Source organism: Lynx canadensis, chromosome E3 (genome assembly GCF_007474595.2).
Source record: "Lynx canadensis isolate LIC74 chromosome E3, mLynCan4.pri.v2, whole genome shotgun sequence".
In the NCBI taxonomy this organism is placed as follows: Eukaryota; Metazoa; Chordata; class Mammalia; order Carnivora; family Felidae; genus Lynx; species Lynx canadensis.
In genome coordinates, this window is record NC_044318.1 from 30,851,030 (window position 1) to 30,872,643 (window position 21,614).

The 21,614-nt window shown below is 60.7% G+C and overlaps 1 protein-coding gene across 9 annotated transcripts in view; it reads right to left on the reverse strand.

The window, feature by feature from the left end:
• Positions 1–425: 425 nt before the first annotated feature.
• ELN (elastin) overlaps positions 426–21,614 on the reverse strand; it is a 30,940-nt gene continuing 9,751 nt past the window's right edge. Inside the window, exons 6-33 of one of the 9 annotated variants that reach the window (XM_030301202.1) lie at positions 20,119–20,214; positions 19,785–19,844; positions 19,633–19,701; positions 18,911–18,958; positions 17,892–17,963; positions 17,534–17,563; positions 17,026–17,097; positions 16,477–16,518; positions 16,007–16,066; positions 15,668–15,715; positions 14,184–14,273; positions 14,039–14,101; positions 13,290–13,469; positions 12,302–12,355; positions 11,639–11,767; positions 11,384–11,443; positions 10,893–10,979; positions 9,966–10,022; positions 8,871–8,978; positions 8,727–8,786; positions 8,066–8,191; positions 7,382–7,420; positions 5,904–5,957; positions 5,521–5,568; positions 5,188–5,265; positions 4,607–4,645; positions 3,899–3,943; positions 426–1,463 (exon numbers count right to left, since the gene is read on the reverse strand). In XM_030301202.1, the coding sequence (XP_030157062.1) occupies positions 1,420–1,463; positions 3,899–3,943; positions 4,607–4,645; positions 5,188–5,265; positions 5,521–5,568; positions 5,904–5,957; positions 7,382–7,420; positions 8,066–8,191; positions 8,727–8,786; positions 8,871–8,978; positions 9,966–10,022; positions 10,893–10,979; positions 11,384–11,443; positions 11,639–11,767; positions 12,302–12,355; positions 13,290–13,469; positions 14,039–14,101; positions 14,184–14,273; positions 15,668–15,715; positions 16,007–16,066; positions 16,477–16,518; positions 17,026–17,097; positions 17,534–17,563; positions 17,892–17,963; positions 18,911–18,958; positions 19,633–19,701; positions 19,785–19,844; positions 20,119–20,214 (1,958 nt within the window). In that variant the 3' untranslated portion in view covers positions 426–1,419. Of the gene's footprint in view, positions 1,464–3,898; positions 3,944–4,606; positions 4,646–5,187; positions 5,266–5,520; positions 5,569–5,903; positions 5,958–7,381; positions 7,421–8,065; positions 8,192–8,726; positions 8,787–8,870; positions 8,979–9,965; positions 10,023–10,892; positions 10,980–11,383; positions 11,447–11,638; positions 11,768–12,301; positions 12,356–13,289; positions 13,470–14,038; positions 14,102–14,183; positions 14,274–15,667; positions 15,716–16,006; positions 16,067–16,476; positions 16,519–17,025; positions 17,098–17,533; positions 17,564–17,891; positions 17,964–18,910; positions 18,959–19,632; positions 19,702–19,784; positions 19,845–20,118; positions 20,215–21,614 lie in introns of all 9 variants that reach the window. The other 8 variants (XM_030301203.1, XM_030301201.1, XM_030301205.1 and 5 more) reach the window with 8 other exon arrangements.

A 21,614-nucleotide genomic window follows, 5' to 3' on the forward strand; every position in this document is an offset into this window, starting at 1 on the left:
CGGCTGGCCATGCTTCCCCTATAAAGGGGCTTCATTGTTAAAAGGCAGATTCAATTTGGAGAAGGATGGATCTGCCAGGAGCCAAGGGCAGGTGATTTTTGGTAAATAGCACTCCCAAATACACCTCGAAGAGTGGAAGTTCCTTCCGTCCCTGGGGCAGATGAGACCGTACAGAGGAGGCCATGATACCGTTTCCTTCAAAAGGTTTTCACTTATTAGGCTTTTCTGAAGCAGTTAATTCTCTTTTCTTATTTAAAGGAAAAAAAATATGTTTCATCCGGAGTTATACCCAAGTGATTAAAATGAATTTTCTGCTGGGGATATAGCTCCCCAGATCAGGAAAAAAAAAAAAATTTTTTTTTTTTTTAATTAACCACGCAAATAAAACCAAGAGAGCATCAACAATCAAAAACAGCCCCCAAATATCCAGGACAAAAAATAAAATATTTATTGATCTATCACAGCGAGACACAAAGAGATGGGCGGGGCAGGGGCGGGAAATGCTCTGAAATACAGTGGCTCGAGGGAGGGCTGGGGGTTACAGTACTGCATGGGGGGGACCCAGGTTGGGGAGGAGATTCCTGCTGCCCCAGCTGGCACAGCTCCTCACACCCTGGGTGCTCAGGCCCCATCGTAGGGGGGTGGGGTGGGGTGTGGAGGGGTGGAGGCAGGACACAGGCCGCCGGGACAGGTTAACCAGGTTGACGGTGGGGGCGCCCAGCCAGCTAGTGGTGCGGGGCGGTCAACTGGGGACAAGGATGGATGGACGGATGGACAGACGGGTGGATGGATTCCACAAGAGCAAGAGGGCTATTCCCGATGGCGGGGGGCGGGGGCGGGGTGTTCCCATCCGAAGGGGTCCCAGCCACGGGGAATAGGTGGGAGACGAGGGGGCCAAGAGGTGGTATGACCGAATCCAGCTTGAGGCTTTTGGTGCTTGGGTACCAACTGGACCGCAGCCGAGGTGGGGGGAGAGGTTCTGGTGGGCAGGGGGAGATGGGGCTGCCCAGGAAGTGTCTGCACCATCTTCAGAGGAGCCCCGGGGAGGGGGTCCCCGAGGGGCTGCCCTTCCCTCCTCCCTCCCCCCCCAGGAAGATGAGAGCACCAGCATGTAGCACCAAGTTCCCCTGGAGATGGAGAGCGTATGGAGGGGGGAGCTCCTGGGTGGGAAGGGGGTGGGGGCAGGGGGCCGAGCCCACCCGCCCCTGGCCTCTGAAGTAAGGGGCTTCCTGGGGCCCACCTGGCCACCACTCTTGTGTCCTTGCTTTGCGGATTTCCGAGGCCACCCAGCCTGGCCTGTCCCCTCCCGGGGTGGGGACTGGGGAAGGGGAGTGGGGGAGGGATCACAAGGGGTTTACATTCTCCACCAAGCAGTAGCACCAACGTTGATGAGGTCGCGAGTCAGCGGTCCTGGGAAGCTCACTTTCTCTTCCGGCCACAGGATTTCCCCAGGCAGGCCCCACCTGGGTGGGAGGAGGCACGCGTGACCGTCCGGCCCCCTCTGGGTCCCGCTCAAGCCCCTGCCCACTCGGACCAGCTCCGAGCTGTTCTTACACCCACATCACCGAAATGGGGAACAGAGGCTCCAAAGCCATGAGAAGTCTGGCCACCACCTCCCGCCAGACTCTGAGCCGTCATATTGCACAAACTCCTTGTGGGCAGCTGGGTGGGAGCAGGGATAGCGATGCAATCAAGACTCAGAGAGGGGAAGGGACCTGGCCTGGACCAGGTCTCTATCTTCTGAGTCTACTGTATTTGAGAAGCCTTTAGCCAGCAGCTCTGAGCAGTCCCCATAAGGGAAAGGAGGGGAAGGGACAGCTGACAGAGTCTGGAGGAGACGGTCCTCCTAAACGTGAGGGTGCATCAGATGAACAGGCTCAGAGAAAGGGAGAGCTCGTAGCGGCTGAGCTGGGACACACACTCAGGACTCCTGCCCCCTCCAGGGGACCGTCTGATGGGCAAGTCTTGTTTTAAGCCACTGAGGCACCACGGTCTGCCAGTAGGGCCTGGAGCTCGACGTGGCTCCTACCGCCACCTGGTGGCAGCGGGCAGCCGAGCGGGACCAGGACAGGCTTCTCTCTGTGAAGCTCACGCTGGGGGCTTAGAAAACAGTGTGACAGGGCCACAGGCATCAAATAGTGCCTGACGGAGAGCTGGGTACCCTGGACAGGGTCAGGCTGGTCTTGCCTCTGCCTCCTCCTGCCCTGGCCTCAGCTGCCTCCTCTGTGTAGTGGGGATGCAGGGGAATGTGCAGCCTGAACACACACGGGAGTGGAGCTGGGCTTCTTTGGGTCTCCTTTGGGCACTGCTGGGAGGTGCCTTTGGGGGTGCTGATCATGACCGCCCCCCGCACTCCCAGAGGCACGTCTGCATCGTTGAGCGAGGGTGTGGCTCTGGGCCGGGCGATGGCCTCTGTACATCCTGCCCAGCTAGGGGCACCTTGGGTCCCCCACCCACCCCTCAAATTCCCTGACTCTAGGGTCTATTGTCCCGCTTTCTCTCTTTCCTTCCCTGTTCCTCCGAGTTCTTCCCTTCCCCACATCCCTTCTCTTTTCCTTGGCTCCTCCGGGTGGGGGTGGGCAGCAGGGAGCGAAAAACTGCCAGGGCTGGCTTGGGGTGAGCCCGGGGGATCCGGGCCCACTCTTAGCTCTGAGTGTGCATGTCGGAGGTAGACGCAGGGATGGGGGGGTGGGCGTCCAGCTCCCCCCAGCCTCTCCATACCCTGCTAGGTCTAGTCCAAATGTGCTCCCCTCTCCTAGGCTGATGGACCCCAGCCCCCTGCCTCTGTCTGCCCCTGCCTACTCTGCCCTGTCCCCAGGGGCTGAGTCTCTACTCACCTTGGTATCCTAGGGCTCCCAGGGCCCCTCCAAAGGGCTTGGGAGGTTTGCCTGTGGAGGGGAGGGGGCCAGGCTTTCCTGCTTCTCCTAGAACCTTACGTTGTACCAGGCCTCTACCCTGTCTCGGGAGGTTCTGAAGGCCTTCCTGCCCCCAGCCTGCCCTGCAGTCCCACCAGCCTGACCTGTGCTGTCCAGTTATGCTCCTTGTGGATGGCATCCCACCTGTGGAGGTCTGAGCAGCGAGGAGGGCGCCCCCGCCCTGAGTCAGACCCTGGCCATGCTGACTGCCCCATCTAACACGCCCTAGGCTTTGGCCTCCCTGACCACCTACTTGAACGGACCTTGTTTCTCCCCTTACACACTTCCTTTCCTTTTCTCTGGGACCTTGTCCGTCTCTCCAGTTACACCAGAGACGGGGTGGGGTGGGAGTGGGGTGTTGACCAGGTCTCTATCTCACTCCTGGTGTCCCATCAAATGCCAGGCTGGGAGCCCCAGGAATGGGATCACTGCCCCCATTCTTACATCCCAGGGCTGAATTTTCTTGGCATCAGAGGGCCAGCCCGAGGCCGTGGCCACCACAGCATGGAGTACCCCGACTCCATGAAAGTAACTAGGGCCCTGCCTGAAGCGGGGCTCCTCCTTATTGCAGACTCACTGCCAATTCCCAGGCCCCCGGCTCCACCACCTGTGGGGCAGGGAGAGGGGCTGTGAGTATGTCTGCTTCCGGGGAGCCTGCCAAGCCTTTCCGGACAGTGTGGGCCCCACCCGAGAGGGCCAAGTTCTGAGCCTGGGTGTCAGGAGCCCGGGGCTCTGCCTCCCTCGGTGTGTGACCTTGGGCGAGTCCCTCCCACTGTCTGAACCTCAGTTTGCCTCATCTGGGACACGGGGCTTTGGAAAAGCTGATGCTCCCTGGCCCTTGCAAGGGAGGTGGAGAGGACTGAGGGGAGGCCCTGTTTCGTGTGATGGAGGTCATGGGTCTGCCCCCGGGGCCTGGCCCTTCTGAGCAGATGGCGTGGGGGAGCTGACAGGAAGGGGCCCGGGGACAGGGAGGCTGGGTGTACCTGGGTAAATGGGAGACAGTCCAAAGCCCGGTCTTGCCGCAACTCCTGTGGGAGGGGTTTGAGGTTGGTGTCGGGCAGGCCCTGCTCCAGCCGCTGGGCCTACTGCCTCTCTGCCCAGGACCGCCCCCTCCCCCTGCGTGCCCCTCACTGGCTGAGCCGCTTTCTTTACAAACCTTGTCTCCAGCCCCGTAGCCCCAGCTCATCAGCCTGGTGTCTGTCCCCCACAGTGTACCCCCTGACCCTGAGGCCTGCCCCGTTGCCCAGGATGTTCCCTTTCCTGGACTATCCTCCCTCCCTCTCTCTCTCTCTCTCTCTCTCTCCCCCTCTCTCTCTGCCCCCCGTGTCTTTGTGCGAGATGCAGCTCCAGGGGTCCCCCGGCCGCTATCCAGACAGGCCTCCTCCAGGCCCTGGGCAGAGCTGAGGATTTCACAGAGAGATGGATGGCCCCTGCCTCCAACTGGGAATGGCCTGGTGGCCCCTAGGACACCTCCAAGGCCAGTGGCACCTGCAGGTGGACAGGGGTCAGGACCACACACGATTTAAGGGGTGCCGAGCACCCTCTCTGGGTTCTGGGGGCAAGAACAGGCCTGCAGGGCTATTGTGAGCAGGACTGAGGCCTGAGTTGGGGTGGGGACAGGGGACAGGGGTGGGGTGGGGTGCGAAGCAACCTGACACCTGGGCAGAGGGGAGGGCAGGAGAGAAACTCACCATACTTGGCCGCTTTAGCAGCTGCAGCTGGGGACACACCTGGGGAGACACGGGGTATGTGGGCTCAGGAACAGCAGGGCCCTCCCCGAGTCATGTCCCCTCCTGACCCGCTCGCCCCGCTTGCCATCTGCCCGCCGACTCATCCGCCCTGCCGCCCTCCCTTATCCATCCCTCTTCCCAAAAGTCTTTAGTAAGCTGGCTCGGATAGGGGGACACAACGGATGACCCACGGAAGAGGGAAATGTCAACACGAGGCCCGCCACGGTGGCAGAGATTTTGGGGAAAAAAATTCCCTCCTGACTTTGCTTTCCTTCTCTGGAAAATGGGCACAACCATCATTGTCTTGATGTACTCCCACTTAAAGTGGTCTGGGAGGCTGATGGAAGAGAGGGAGGGGAGGGGGCGCCCAACTGCAAGAGGGTGTTTGCTGAAGGTCCCCCAAATGCTGCAGGCCAGCCTGAGGCAGGTGCGTGGGGTGGGAAAGAAGGTCAGTCTCTGTGTGTCTCTCTCTCATACACACACACACACACACACACACACACACGCCCCATGCACGCTCTGATTCCAGAGCAGCCACTCACCTCCAAAGCCCCCAACCCCTGGGATGGCTCCGCCAGCTCCAAGCCCCCCAACTCCCAGGGCTCCAGCTCCCCCGAGGCCTGTGGAGAGAGCCGCGTGTTCAAATCCCGATGGTGGGAATAGCTGGTCTGTCTGCAGACAGTGGGGTTCTCATCCTTGGACCCACGTGGAGCCTGAGCTCCTGGGGCCTCGAAGGGCTGGACCCTGGGGAGACGATGCCTCTGAGGGCCCCGGGGGCGGGTCAGGGACTATGTGCTCCATGGTGCACCGTCAGAGGCCTCCCCGCCCCAAACCCCAGGGCCTGGGGGCCACCCCCACCTCCAACCAGCACTCACCAAACTGGGCAGCTTTGGCAGCAGCAGCTGAGGCAGCAGGTCCGGCTCCTGGGGACAGAGGAGGAGGTCAGAGTGAGGGACTCTCCACTGGTCAGCATTCCTCCCTGCCCAGCCTTTCCTGGGCTTTTTAAATTTTTTTTTTAATTTTTTAATGTTTCTATTTATTTTTGAAGGAGAGAGAGAGAGACAGAGCATGAGCAGGGGAGGAGCAGAGAGAGAGGGAGACACAGAATTCGAAGCAGGCTCCAGGCTCTAAGCTGTCAGCACAGAGCCCGACGCGGGGCTCGAACTCCCGAACCGCGAGATCATGACCCGAGCCGAAGTCGGACGCTTAACCGACCGAGCCACCCAGGCGTCCCACCTGTCCTGGGCTTTTGACTCACCTACCACACCGCCTGGGACACCTACTCCGCCAAGAGCCCCCACCCCTGCAGCTCCTGTGGAGAGATGATGGAAAGTCAGCACCCCAATTTCTGCAGGACGAGGTCTCCCTGCCCCGGGGATGCTAGGCAGAGCAGACGGGTGGCCAAAGTCACGTGACCCAGCGGAAGGAGCCTCGGTATGGGTCCTGGCTCTGTCCTGACCAATCGGGCAAGGGGGGGACCCCTTTGAGCCTTGGCCCACCCATTTTGTCTCCTTCCCAGACAGCTGGTGCTGGGAGCCAGAGGTGGCCACAGCGGTGGCTACGAGCTGCGGAGGGCAGAAGACGCGTCTCGGGTCCTGCCCATCCTGTGTTCAAATTCTGCTTTCTCACAATAGCTGTCGCCTCTCTGACCCCCAGAGCCCCATCTCCCTAACAGGGATGATGATCCTTACCCCACTCACACTACAGGTGTTTGGGGAGCGGACGTACTCTGAGTTCTGAACCTCCGTCCAGTACGGAGCTGCTGCGTATGGCCAGGTAACGCCTTACGCAACAGTCACGGTTCTCTGTGCTTTGCATGCGGTGGCCCGCTTATTATTCATTGCGACAGGGCAGGCAGGCACTATTATCGTCCCCATTGTGCAGATGAGAAAATTGAGGCCCGGCAGAGGCTACGCGGCGTCCTCAAGTTTCCACGGGCAAGAAATGGGAGCCAGCGCCCTTAACTGCTTTGTTTCCCTGGCAACGTCTGTTAGGCTCAGGCAGGCCAGCAGCCGGCAAGGAACAGGAGAGGGGCCTGTGGGCCACCAGGCCCGTGGGGGGTGGGGTGGGGTGGGAGCCGAGGAAGCCGGGATTTTCCGAAGTGGAAACGGGCCCCAAGCGGACTGGCCGGGACCGGTTGGCGGTTCCCTGGCAGAGGCCGAGTCCGGCTCCTAGGAGGCCAGGAATGCGGGGGCCACAGACAATGTGGGTCTGTCCAGGCGGGCTGCCACGTCCTCCAGGCTCGTGGCAGGCACAGTCATGCTGACAGCGAGGCAGGCGGGAGGTGAGCCTAGACGAGGTGTCCTGGCTGTGCTGGAGAGGAGGCAGGAGCTGCCCGGCCGACAGCAGGCGGGGCCCCTGGCCTCGGGTCCCCTGAAACTGTCAGGGCCAGAAGGGCCTTAGGGACCATGGTCCTCATCGAGGAACTGCCACCAGCGGCGGGGGGGTGGGGTGGGGGGCAGGAGGGGGTTTGGAAATGTGAGGGGCGTTTCGAGTCGTCCCGGAGCTGGAAGCATGATAGGCATTTAGGGGGCAGGAGCCAGGTCTACTGAAGCATCATTAATGTGTCCTAGAAACTGCCTTTTTCCACCCTGACCATCCCAGCCGTGCGCTGCAAGCTCCGGGCCCCGGGCCCTGGCCCCGTGGAGGAGTGACGGGTGACCAGGTGTTCTCAGGGCTGATAGGGCAGCAAGCAAGCCACCCAAGGGGGGTGGGCAGTGGGCAGGGCTCACTCACCGTATTTGGCTGCTTTAGCGGCAGCCAGGGATCCGGGCACTGGGGAAAAAGGAAAAGAGGGCTGGTCAGCAGCTGAGCTCTGTGCCCAGAAGTTCTGCCTCCTCCAGGCAGCCCTCCCTGACTTCATCAGCCTTCAGCGTTCGTCTCAAAGCCCTGGAACAGAGACTCCCAGCCAGGAGCTCACCCCGACAGGTACAGAGCTCCGGGATCTAACCGTGCCACTGCCAGTCTGGTCTGGGGCTGCTTGGAGGCTGAACTGCGCCTCCTTCTTCCAGTGTGATCTGCCTGAGGCTGGACGCAGAGCACGGGCTAGGTGAAGAACTGGAGGTCCTAGTGGCCCTCTTGCCACAGTGCACTGCTGAATGGGAGCCAGACTGGCCCACTCATGCCCGCTGACCCCAGGGACCTCCACCCTCCTTTCCTTTTCACTTCGGAACCCCATCACTCCTCTACTGAGCAGGCAGAAACTCTGAAATCTAGCAGCCTGGGGGCACTCCCTTTGCCTGGCCTGCCCCCCCATCTGTTACCCTAGTCGTCTCTGACTGCTCAGGAGGACCTGATGGGGAATTTACTGCGATCCCCTGAGTAAGGCTCCCGGGAATGTGTGGCCAGGAAGAGAGGTCTCCCTCCTCTGAGCTCAGGGGGCAGTTTCCGCCCAGCTCCTAGAAGGCCCCTCACCCGCACCTGCCCCAAAGCCAGGAACGCCAACGCCAGCTCCAAAGCCAGGAACGCCGGCACCAACTCCAAAGCCAGGAACGCCGGCACCAACTCCAAAGCCAGGAACGCCGGCAGGAAGCCCAGCTGCAGCCCCTGGGGGAGATGGGCAGGGGTGCGGTGGCAGCAGGTAGGGAGCGTGCGCCCCTGGGGGTGTCCCACCCAGGAAGCCGAGTCAGGCCCCAAGGGTGGGCCCAGACCCACGCAGGGGTCTCCTTGCCCTCAACCTGCCCTCTGTACTCCTACCAGGAATGGTCTTCCTAAAACTCCCACTGACCACCAAGTCCAGCCTCTCCCAGTCCGACATTCAGGGCCAGACGGTGGCTGTGGACACCACCGTCCTTTCTAGCCTGGTTCCCCGCCCCCCTACCGGCTCCTTCCCTCTTGGATTAACTCACTTCTGACAACCATCTGCAACATTTGCCGTCGGCACCCGTGTGTCCCATATAAGGACAGGAAACTCGGAGGTTGCTTCGCTAGTGTGGGACCCAGGGCTTGAACCCAGGTCTCCCTCATGCCCAGTCTATGCTTCCAACCCCTCTGGTGCTGAGGCTGCATATGGTGGATTGGGTCACACTGGGCCAGCCCCAGGCTCGCAGGGGTGAGGGGAGAAGGGTGGTAGGGCACTCACGGTACTGGGCTTTGGCGGCCGCTTTAGCAGCGGCTTTGGCTGCAGCTGGGGTCCCCACTCCTGCAGGGGGACAGACGGGGGGTTCAGAGATGGCACCCATGGAGGATTCAGAGGTCCCTCAGGCCCTCTTACTCAGTAGCTCACCTGTAACACCACCAGGGCCAATGCCAATGCCGGGGCCAATGCCCGGAGCCACGCCGGGAGCCACACCGGGAGCCACGCCGGGAGCCACACCAATTCCAGGGCCTAAACCTGCAAGAACGGAAGAGCTAATTCTTAACCAAGTCCTGACCAAGGAAGACAGCTGCAGGCTGGAAGTCCAGAGCCTTGAGATCTTGTCCCAGCCCAGACACAGACTTGCTGTGTGACCTTGGACAAGTTACTTTCCCTTGATGGGCCTGAGTTTCCTCATTGCTAAAATGAGACATGTGTGGGATCAGGAGCTCTTAACCTTTGGAGGACAGGGGCCCCTTTGAGACTTTCGGGGGTGATGGAGGCAGTTACACAGTAAAGGGAACTCTGCAAGACAGGTAGACCCGGGCTCAAAGCTCAGCTCCGCCGCCATTTGGCTGTGTGAATGTGAAACCTTAGTTTCCACGTCTGTAAAATGGGAACGGTAGTACCGACTTCGCAAAGTCGGCGTAAGGATTGCCTCCGCAAACAGCAGCTTTGTATAAAAGGGGTTGTTTGTCATATGTGAGTTTGGGGGTCAGTAGCCCCGACGTTGAGACTCTGGCCTAGACAGTGCTGAGTTGCGTGATCTGAACCTTGATATCTGCAGGTCCCCAAATTGCCTCTTTGCCCCAGCCCTGGCCCAGGGCCTGGCTTACAGATGGGAAGGAATCTAGAAGGGCTGCTGTGGTTTGGCATATTCAGGAAGGTGCTGGTCAGGGAGCCAGAAATACTGGCCATAGCTCAAGGAGATGGGAGTCCAGTGAGCCCAGCGTGAGGTGCAGAGGGGGGCAGGCCCCAGCTGGACTCGGAGGCAACGAGGGCTTTGGGAAGGATGGGGAGCCCGGTCCTGGAGGGCTCACCAGGGCCCGCTCTCACTTTGTTTTCCTGATCAGGACTTCACCCACACCCCTAAAAGTGGTCAGATAAGCCAACGATTATGAGAAAGCCCAGGATGTGACAGCCCGAGGGGACTTGCCTCCTTGGGGGGAGGGGCCCCGCTAGACCCTAGAACAGGGAACATGAGAGAGCCGTGCTCCAGAATGGGGGGTTGGGGGGGACGCTTACCAAACTGGGCGGCTTTGGCAGCGGCTTTGGCGGCTGCGGCGGCCGGGGTCCCCACTCCTGGAGAAGTGAAGAACAGGGATCAGGGGGCAGTCCCTGGCACCCCTCCCCACATCCTCCCTTCCCCTTCCCCGAGTTTGGAAAGACCACCCATAGGGAAATGTCCCCTCCCCCAGCAGACCCTCCCCACGCTGCCTCCTTGCCCCTGCAGACAGAGAGGGAAGCACAGGGAGTCGGCCTGCGTCCCACTCCGAGGACGGCCCACTAGTCAACCTAGGCACGTCCCTTCCCTGGGAAGCGGCCCTGGGACTGTGACATTCTAGCTCTGGCTATGGCAGACCGGAGCCCAAAGCTGATGGATTGAAGCACAGACCCTCTCCTCATCCTCTAGAAGGCTTGTGCAGCTTTCTGCTGATGGTGGTGTTTATTTAAAAAAAAAAAAGAAGAAGAAGAAAAAAAAAAAAAGAAAAAAGAGAAATTCCTAACAGTGCCCGTATCCCAATTGGGAGGAAACAGCCCATTTCTTAGGGGGAAACTCAGAAGGGAAATTTTCTCCCGGAAAGAAGGCACACAGAAGAGAAATCTGGTGGGGAAAAGCCACCGAGGACGTGAGCCCAACGGTGGTATAGACCTTCCCGCCTGATCAGGAACCAGAAAGGCCCCTGGAGTGAAGGAGGCCTTCCAGCCCTGGCAGAGCACAGCTCGGCCGCCTAGCTGGATGACGGCTGACTTCCCGAGCCCCCCCCCCCCCCGGCAAGCTGGGGTCCCCCGGAGGGTCTTCCCTCCAAAGGGGAATTTGCCTCTCCCCTCCCCACCCCTGGGCTCCGTGAAGTCTTGCCATCCGCAAAGTGATGTACTTGACCCGGTCAACTCCAGGGCTCCTTTCGTGAGACAAAGCCACCCCTCCTCTGGGTTGGGGACGCAGCTCACCTGGCACCCCTCCTACGCCTGGCACGCCTGCTACTCCGTCTCCGATGCCTGGCACCAGCCCGCCCAAGCCTCCGACCCCTCCAGCACCTGGAAGAGCAAAGAGCGTCAGGCTCCCGGGAGAGGGAAGGGGAGACGGTGGCGTGGGGAACAGAATGGCTGCATGGGCACCTCCACCTGGCTGATGTGGGGTACAGCTGAGAAGCGGGGCTGATAATCATAGTGGTGAGCGACTGAAAAGGGCAGAAGAGGTCAGAGTGGCTTCGGAAGACTCCTGACCTTGACCCGGGCCATTCAGCCCCAGGGGCCTGAGGGTGGGGTTGCTCTGCCCTCTCGCTGGAGAACTGCTCTGAGCTTGGAGCCTGGGCCCCAGGTCAGATAAGCCAACGATTGTGAGAAAGCCCAGGATGTGACAGCCCGAGAGCAGGGCTGGGGTGAGCAGGAGGGGAGGGCACCGCCCTGGGTGTGGGGACAGGCAGGGCAGGGGCACTTACCGTACTTGGCTGCCTTGGCGGCGGCTGCTGCCTGAGCTGCGGCTGCTGCCTGGGCAGCGGCTGCTGCGAGGAAAGAGAGAAAGTTTGGGGCATCTCAGTGGGGCTGGGCGAGCAGTGCTCATACCCAAAGTTGCTGGAGGCCGTCCTCGCGTGTGTTGAAGCCCAGTCTACGCTCCCTTGCGCCCCCCTGCCTCCCCCTGCCCCCCCCCCCAGCCCTACAAAAGAGAAGTTAACCCAGATGGAACTAAGGCTCACGGGAAAGGCCAGCTCCAGGGACAGCTCCAGGGACAGCGCCCACTCCAGCTCCGACACCGTAACCAGGAAAGCCCCCGGCGCCAATCCCGAAAGTGGGAATGCCTCCAACTCCCACTCCCGCTCTGGCCCCTGCAGAGGGAAGAGAGTTGGGTGGAAAAGCATCTCAGTGAGGGAGGCTGGGGAGGGCTCTGGGGGGTGCCGGTCAGCCGGAAAGACGATGCAAACCTCTCCCAAGTCTGATGAATGAAGGACCGGAAACCATAGAATGCATGGGCCTCCTGCCAGCCTCCTGCGGGGAGCATTTACGGACACCCTGCCCCCTCCGCTCTCCAACCACTGTCTTCTCTGAAGGGCCCCTTTGTCGGCTATAGAGAGATGGTGGGCAGGTCCCGTATCCCCAGTCAGGCTTGGGCTCCTGTGAGAGGGCCCTGGCCAGGGCAGGGAGGCTCAGGGACGTGGTCTCCACTGGGAATGCCGTACTGGGACTCTCCCATCACTCAGCCCCATGGCCTCGTGGTGGGAGACGACCAGAGGAGACACTGCCCTGGGGCCCAACAGTTCCAAGTCCCAGCTCTGTCAGTGGCTTGTGATGTGACCTTGGGTAAGTCACTCCCCTTCTCTGGCCAGAACAGGATGGGGCAGAGCTAGCCACACGGCACTCACCGTATTTGGCTGCTTTGGCGGCTGCTTTAGCGGCTGCAGCTGGTGACACAGCTCCTGGAGAGGCCAAGGGGGACACAAATGACGCAAAGTTCTGCCTATCCATTCACCCATGCATATCCGCATTTACTCCTCTGACCATCTGTCTACTTAACCACCCATTCATCCACCCATCGACCTACCCACACGTCTGTCCCTTTGTTTGGCTATCCTTGGACTTCAATCCACCCGCTCAACGACTTATCTCTCTGTCCTTCTGTGCACCTACCTATCCATCCACTTATTCACTCACCCGCCTATCTAGCCATTCATCTATCCATCCAATCATTCATTTTGCATTTGCCTTCCGCACACCCATCTAGTCATTTGCTCACTGAACCATGTGCTTATCCATCCATCATGCATGATCCAGGCACCCATCTATCCAGCCATCCATCTTTCTAGCCACTTATCTAGGGCCCCATCTGCCCTTCCATCTGTCCTTCCATCCCTGCATCATCTATCCATCCGTCATTTTACCCATGTGTCTAGTCATCCATATATCTACATATCCTTGTACTGTCCCTTCATCTACCCTTTCCCTCATCCATCAACTTGCCATTCACCTACAAACCCAGGTGTCCGTCCATCCATCCATCCATCCATCCATCGATCCACTTACCCACCATTTACTGAGCACTTATTCAGCTAAGGGCTGGGAACACAGAGATGAAAAAGAAATGGCCACTGCTTCCAGGAGCACACTGGCAGCCAGAGGATGAATTAGAGAAGATGATGCTGACAGTGACTAATTAGGAGGTTGTTACAGCCCAAGGAGGAGAAGGCGAGGCATGGGCCGTCGTATGAAGAGAAGAGGATAGATGCGTGAGGTATTAGGGGGAATCTGAAAGTCTTAGCAATCGTTTCAATATTTCTCTCTCACCCGCGCGCATATGCACGCACACACAGCCCAGCTCACCTAGTCAACGCACAATGCCCGGGCCCCCAGTACCTGGGACTCCAACACCTGGGACTCCAACACCTGGGACCCCAACACCTGGAACTCCAACACCTGGAACGCCAACACCTGGGACCCCAACACCTGGAACGCCAACACCCGGGACCCCAACACCTGGGACTCCAACTCCCGGGACAAAGCCTGGCCCACCAGGCACCACGCCTCCGGCAGCTCCTGTGGGAGGAAAGGATTGTCTTCCTGGCCGGACCCTGTGGGAATCTCAGAGGGCCCCCAAGGGCATGGCTCTGGTGATCTGTGGGAGAGGCAGGTCCTGAGTGCAGATCCCAGGCAGGCTGGCCTTGCCCCTGCGTGGATCCAACCCATCGGAGGGAAGGGGAGGCCGACGGAACCTGCACAGAGCTCTGCGGGTTTGGATCGGTGGACGGGAAGACCCGATCTGTGTCTAAAGTAAAGTCAGGTCTCTCCGCTGGGCGCCCAGGCAGTGGGTGCAGCAGGTGCGGGCAGCCCTGAAGGTAGGAAGGGAGAAGCCAGAGGCTCCATGGGAGCCCCCTCACCCGCCACCAGCTGGGCCAATCAGTGGAAAGTAATGGCCTTCTGGGCAGAGTGGCCAGAACAGGCAAAGGCAAGGAGGTAGGGACATCGCATGTTTGGGGTGGGGGCGTGGGTGGGAGATAGAGGCTGCCATAGACGGATGGAGGCCTTGTAGGGCTGGGCTGTGCAAGGCCCATGCAGATGGGGGTCTGGGGGCAGGCTGGGGCCCCGGGCCTGCTCAGGGCACTCACCGAATTTAGCTGCCTTAGCGGCGGCTTTAGCAGCAGCAGCAGCAGCAGCAGGAGTCCCTGCCCCTGAGAGACAGTCACAGAGGGTGAGGCCCTTTCCCGGGGACCCTCTCAAGGACACCCCCACCCCCAGCGGTACAGACGCTACCTGCGATGCCTCCAATCCCAGGAATTGCGCCGGCCCCACCAGGAATGCCGCCACCTCCAACACCAGGGAGAACCCCGGCTCCTCCAGCACCTGGTGGGATGGGGACAGTGATGTGGCTCCCAGGGCCCCGCCCCCGGGAGGCCCCGGCAGGAAGGCTCCTTGGATGCCGGCATTTTAACCAGCACAATCTCCACTGGGAACGAGGCCCAGGCATCTCCGGATGGGCCTGCTGGAGAAGGCCCCCACCCGACTGTTCCTTGACTCACCCCCAAAGTGTCCATTTCAACACGCTCATTAAGGGACTTGTATGTTTTCAGACAAATCCCATCCTGATCACTGCCACATACTGAGAAACCACAAGCGGCCGCTCCCCGGGCCAGAGGGGCCCCTGCAGGAATGTTCAAGGCTTCCTCTCCCTGTGTTCCAAAGCCTCGGCCAAGTTTGTAATCCAAGCGCCTGGCTGCCTGGCTCTGGCAGCCCCTCTCTGTCCCACTCTCCTGCTCCCACATTCCAGCCATCCCCTCCAGCCTTGGGGGCCTAGAGGGAGGGCCTGCGGGGCCTCCAGGGAGCAGGCCTCCCGCTCAGTACTCTGCCCCTCCCCCACCCATCCTCCCACCTTGGGCCGGTGGGGAGATGCCCTCTGTCCCATCTCGGTACAGGAAGGGCTCCCCCGGGAACTAGAGATGAAGCCAAGGGCTTCAGTCCCAGTAGACTGATTCTGAACTGGGGGATGATCTGGGGCAGGGGCACAGATGTTCACTCTGCCCACTACACGGGCGCAGGGAAGGCCTTGCCACCTTTGCTGGTCAAGGCATCACTGACTCGAGCGGGTTGGACGTTGTATAGCACACATTAACTTGAGAGTGAACAACAACATTGTTTAAATGCTCAAGTATGCACCACCCAAAATGATCATTCCAACCACCGTAGAAACCCATCCCCTCTGCCTGGGCTTCTCCTTCCTATATTCACCACACGGTAAACTCCAGAATCACACATGATTTTCCCTGAGAAGCCTTCCTGATTTTCCCCAGGTAGAAATAATGTCTCCCTCTTCTTGACTCCCACCACAGTGCCTGCATTTTCCAGCAGGGCTCTTAGTTGACCCTGGTCTCTGAAATAGTTGGAGGGAGGGAGAGAAGGGGAGAGGGAGGGATGGATGGATGGATGGGTGGATGGATGAAGGGATGGAAAGAAGGAAGGATTGATGGGTGGATGGGAGGAGGAATGGATAGATGGAAGGAGGGATGAATGGATAATGGATGGATGAAGGGATGGAAGGAAGAATGGATAGATGGAAGGATGGAGTGATGGAAAGAAGGAAGGATTGATGGATGGATGGATGGGAGAATGGATGATATTGAAAACACTGGATAAATGGTGGGGTCAGAGGCTGCCTTTGTTCTCTGTGAGGCAGGCTCCCAGCGATAATAGGGCTGGGGGGCTGGAGGGCTGGAGGGCTGGGGGCTGGCAGGGGCACTCACCGTACTTAGCTGCTTTAGCTGCTGCTGCTGCAGCCTGGGGGCCGACCCCTAGGGAAGGGGAAGGAGAGAGAGACTCTGAAAACTGCTCCTGTGTCTCTGAGCCCACCTGTTCCAGCCCCACGAGAGCCAATCCTTTCATGTGTGGGTGTGGGTGAGGGACTTCACAGCAAGCAGAGGCTGACGGAACTGCCCCCACCTGAGAATCTTCTCCAGGCTCAGACTGGGGTCTGAATGCACGGTGGGCTGGCCTGCATTCTCGAGAGACCCTGGCCAGCCCTGCGGCTCCGGAGCCTGGGTGACTAGTGCCCCTTGAGCTGACGGTTGGGTGAGGTTCCTTACCTGTCCCTGTTGGGTACCCAGCCTTGCCCGCAGCACCAGCCACTCCTCCTGGCCCATAGCCTGTGAAACAGAGAGGCTCAGTGGGCATCTGTACAGATCTCACTGTGGCTGCCCTCCCTGCCCTGCCCTGCCCTTCAGGGGTCAGGCTGCCCGGAGTCTCCACCCTATCACTCCCAGCCAGAGTTAAAACAGATTCAAATGCGTGTGGGATGCTTCTTCCCGTTTTACAGATGAACATACTGAGGCTCAGAGAAGAAACCGGTTTACCCAAGGCCTGGGGCTAAGTGTGAGGACCGGAACTGAGAACCAGGCTGCCTGAGTCCAAGATCTGTGTTCCCTTGTTAGGGAATTTCCTTTCCAAGACTTTGTTCCGTCCCCAGGTGGCTGCTCTCCTAGTGGAATAGGTCCTTGCTAAGACCCTGCAGCTGGAAAGCACTAGAAGCCCATCCGTTTAGGAGGGTCTTACTCACCATAGGGCAGTTTCCCAGTGCTGTAGGGCAGTCCGTAGCCACCTGAAGAGAGGGCAGGGTGGGCTTAGGGGCTGCTCCATGGCAGTCCTGTGCTGGGCCCCCACTGCCTGGGTAGACGGACCTACCCCCACAGGTACTGAGGCCTGAGACCTCCCTACGCGCACCAAACGTCCTGCGCTGCGCACAGAGGCTCTCGGGAGGGCAGATGCCCTCGGTGGAGGAGGGAAAGGGATCCCTGCTCCAGGGGATGATGGAACAGCGCTCCCCCCCACAAATCCAGGGCCTGCCATGGCCTTAGAATCCTAGTATCTTCTTGATTATTAACCTCCCAACAGGAACCATCTCACTGTCCGAGCTGATTGCGGGGGTGGGGGCTGACATCGGAGGGGTCTTTCCATCGAAGGGTGTTTCTTTCCATCAACACAGATCGCTTCCCATCAGGGCTATGGGTCTCTGTACCTGTGCCCACATGTGCACGTGTGTAAACATATGTGTGCATGTGAGTGAGGCCCAGTGAGTGGCACCTCTTGAATCGTCCTTCTGACTTACCTGGCAGCTTGGGAGCCTTGATGGGGTACCCCAGCGGGACTCCAGGCTGCTGGCCCCCGAAGGGTCCAACTCCTGTGGGAACAAGGAGAGCAGACTCAGGTCCCAGCAATGTGGGCCAGCAGGCCTGCTCAGCCCTCAGCCTCACACTTGACTTTCTGCTCCGTGGGAGCAGCTGATCAGTGGTCGGCTCAGTGCTGGGTCACTTCCTCCCGGGAAACTGCCGGGCGCTCTCCCTCCTGGGGCTCGAGCCATGAGTTGGGGCCTGCAGCTCTCACAGCATTTGGCACAGACTGGTGGGGTTTCTGGGCTCATCTGGCTGCTGCTTGGACGGAGGGGTTGGGTGGGGGGAGCAGCGTGCTGTGCTGAAGTCCGTCCGAGGCCTGGGGCAGGAGGTCTGAGGGAAAGTGGACAGGCCTCCAGGGGATTCTGGGTGGCCCCGCCCCTCCCTGCCTGGCTGGCTCCTCTGCTGGCCTGCCTGCCCACCTGGGGACACCCAGTTTGGCCTCACCTGGGATTCCAGCAAAAGCTCCGCCTCCGCCTGCAACGACCAATGACAAGGAGCCGTCACTGGGGCCCTGACGCCATGGGGACCAGTAACCGGGGCCAGGAGGCACTGAGGGGCCGGCTGACCAGAGCACGGCCAGTTCTGCCCAGATCCCCCGGCCCAGGCTGCCCTCACACGCACTGTGGGATTTCTGAGAGGGGTGCTACCCATCTTGGCCAGTTGTACCAGGACTGGAGCCCAGGAGGTGCCCGTCCAGAGGGCCCTGAGCCCAGGGGCCCCTCCCCACCCCCACTCCTGGCCGGAGAGGCCTGAGGGTGGGTGGAGATTCCCACCATGGGCTCCCAGACCGCTGGCCGCATACCTGGGGTCTTGGCCTTGACTCCTGTTCCGGTGGGAACCCCGGGGAGCACCCCCACACCCGGGAACCGAGCTCCTATGGGGGCAAAGGGAGGGAGCTGGCGGTGAGGGTGGGAAGGCAGGCCTCGCAGACACCCACACCTCCCTCGGGTCACACAGCTGACCTTCTGTGCTGACTGTCAGCGACAGGCACGGCTCAGGTGGTGATAGGGGCGCGTGGGGGTGGTGACTCTCCTTCCCCGTCTGACCCAAGGTCAGAAGACCTGAGTTTGCACCCCATTTCCTAGCCTCTTGAGCCCGCGCCTCAGTTATTGGAGTTAATTTCCAGCCAAGCAGCACATCGTCCCCAGAGAAGGCAGAGAGTTAAACCCTGCTCTAGGCAGCAAGCCTGCGCCCCTCGGGGGCTCTCGCTGGAGGTGCGGCCACACCAAACAGGAAGTGGCCATCTGCCGTGGCTGGGAACTCTCTGTTTGCCAGCATCTGGTGGTTCTACCACTCATGTCTCCACTGGGGCTGGGCCACCTCAGCCGGAGGGACAGGGGGAGGGCCACTCTGTCAGCAAATCCCTCCGAGCAGGCTGAATTTGGGCTTTTGGGGGAATTCAGGAGGTCACATGTTGGGTGGGGTGGCCAGGCCCTGGCAGGGAAAGGAGGGCGAGAGGGCAGCTCTGAGGGGTCTCCGGCGGGGCAGATGTGCTGGGCGGGCCCCCTGGTGACTCACAGCTTTTGGGAAACAGCTGGCCACACTGGGACTTGGTGTGTCCTCGGGGGGCCCTTCTCGGGCTGTGACGAGGGTCTGAGTTTGGGCCGAGGTTCAGGGTTTGGGGCGGGGTTGGGGGTGTGTGTGACGCTGACCAGACTTTGTGGGGAAAGATGGCCAGGCCTGAGCTTTGACGCTTAGGGAGACAGGGCTGGTCAGGGCCCAGCCGGTGGCCCTGGCTTGTGGGGAGGTGACGGGCCACCTGGGAGGCTGCCAGAGGCTGCTCTCCTTGCTCTAGGGTCCCTTTCTTCTTCTTGCCCTCACCTGTGCCTGGGAGCACTCCACCTGGGTAGACACCTGGCAGGCCCACACCTGCGGCCAGAAGGGAAGGTTTGGGCCATGAGCAGCAGCCTGGCCTCTGGGGACCCCTCCCCGCTCCTCCTCTCCCAAGCGGCTCCGGGGCTCCGGGGCCGGCCTCCCAGGGTCCAGAGGGCATAGCCAGGGACACATGTGCAGTGGCCGCAGCTCTCCCACGAGTTTCGGAAATCATCCGCAAACCCTTCTGCGTGTGGATTCATCTTGTCTCCTGGAGCCTGTTTACATGGCCGTCTCAGCCCACCTCTGGGCTAACAGCTTCCAGATGTTCCCTCCCTGCTGTGTGGACTCAGGCAGCCTTTTGTTCAACCTGAAGTCACTTCCTCAAGGGCTTGGGGCAGAGGAACGAGCACCAGATGGGGAGTCCGAGTGCCTGGGGCTCAGCCCTGCTCTGCCGTGACAGGCCCTTCTGAGCCGACTGTCCCTCCTGAGCCCCGGTGCCCCAGCTGTCATCTGAATGCCTGCCACAGAGCCTGTCTCTGAGGTCTCCTGCTCTAAGAGCTGGAAGAACGGCCCGGAAGGCGGGCCAGGGCCCGTCTCCCAGGTTTCGGACGAGGCACCAGACGCGGGCCTAGCTGGTTTCCCCACCTTCTGCGGCCCTTCCTGTGCGGTGTGCAGGTGGGGGCCTCTGCCCTCCCCGCCCTCTGCCCCCCCGGGGACAGCACACTGACCGGGCACTTTCCCAGGCTTCCCTCCGACTCCGACTCCGACTCCGGCTCCGGGCTGAGGCACCACTGCACCTGGCATGGGATGGGTCGCATCACAGTGGGCTCCCCCCAGGCCTGCAGCCCTCACCTGGCCGACTCAGGGCTCACTGCCATACCTGTAGACACTCCTAAGCCGCCGACCCCGCCGATGCCACCGACGCCGCCAAGCCCAGCGCCTACGGAGCCGGGACAGGGGGAGGCAAGGGGTCATGCAAGGAATAGTGGGACGCAGGAGGGCCCCGGGCTGCCAGCGGAACGCCCCCCATTACGGTCTGGCCCTGCCTCCGCCTCACTTGGGGACTTGGGCACAGCCGGCTGTCTCCCCGAGCCCCAGTGGATTGGAGGTGAGAATTCCGTCCTCCCGCCTGCCTTCCAGGAAAGGTGCTTTGCAAAGTTGTGAGCCCACAGAGACCAGAGGGCCTAAGGCGCGTCCCCAGGAGTGACACTCACCAGCCTTGGCAGCTGCTTTATAGGCCGCGGCAGCACCTGCCACTCCGCCGGGCACCAGAGCCCCCGGGTAGGTGCCTGCAGGAAAGGCCCCGAGCCCTGCCGAGGGGAGAACCTGGTGAGGCCCTGAGCCCCAGCCCACCGGGCCCTGTCCCTCCTGGGAGGTACATTTCAGGCGGTTTTTCGGCTCTCTGCAGGACTTTCACACCAAGCAGTGGCCCCTGGGCCAGGACCAGGTTCAGCGTCGGAGAACAACATATGCCCAGGCTGCTCTGCTCAGCCTTGCAAAATTATGGGGATCTTTCTGGGTCAAACCGCCATCCTCCCCTCCTCCAGAAAGCCTTCCTGGAGCCCTTCCGACTTGAACGACTCCTTTGGGCTCCATTGGCCCCTGGGGCTTCTGTCCTGCTCTCACCCAGCACCCAGCTGTGACCCACTCGTGCTCTGGACAGACGCTCAGCACAGGTGGTCTCAGCCTCCCCCCCATGCTGGCACCCAGGATAGGCCTGGCCTGCGTCTCTGGACCCCAACAGCCCTCCACGCCGAACAGATGCCCTGGGCTTGGCTCTGGCCCCCAGATGCGCACACTGCCTGGATGTCAACGCTCACCTGCCCCGGGGCCAGCTCCCGCAAGCCCACCAGCCCTTGCAGGGGGAGAAGGAGACAGAGCGAGGTGAGGAGAGAAGAGGCTGGTGTGCGGGCATCATTCCCGGGCCCGGCGTGGGAAGGGTCTCGTGGAGGGTGATCGGGAACCAGGCAGTGCTGTGGTCAGTGTGGGGCGCTCAGGCCCCTAAGCTGGACCCAAGCAGGGCTTATGACAGGTCCCCCATGGCAAGTACCAAGCGTTGGGACTTGGGGACCGATCCTGATAAAATGGCAGCTACCATTCAGTGACCAGATACTGTGTGCCAGGTAGGCACGATTGTACTGACCCCCCATAACACCCCTAAGCCACTCCGTGCTTCCCCTAAAAGGTCTGCCAGATAAAGGGGCACCCAGCAGGGCTTTTGGGCCAGGGGGGCTGGGGCTGAGCAGTCTGCCAGCAGAACCCCCCCCCCCCCACCCCGGGCCAGGCCCTGCTCTGTTCCTGCCATCAGCCCCCGACCCCAGGCCTGTACTGCTTCCTTGCAGGGAGTCCCCTGGCTCAGCCCAATCTTCCCGCCCTGTATCTGGAACCCCTTCTGTCTCCCACCATCTGTATATCTGTCCATCCAGCCACCCCTGCCGTCCAGGAGCCTCCTTGCTTGTAGACGGATGCGAAAATGTTTGTGAGAAGCCGAATGGGTCCCTTTGGCTCTCTCCTCCCCACATCTGGGCCCAATTGCTCCTTCTCCCCCTCCAGGAGACATTCCATGGCTTTGGCCAGGACCGATGGGCAATCAGGTTGGAGTTCACAACCGTGCCAGGTTTGTTTCCAATTCTGTGAGAATCTTTCCTGCAAGCTCCAGTCTTGGCTATCCTGAGCCCAGGGGCAGCCTTCTCTGGGGACAGACCCCAGA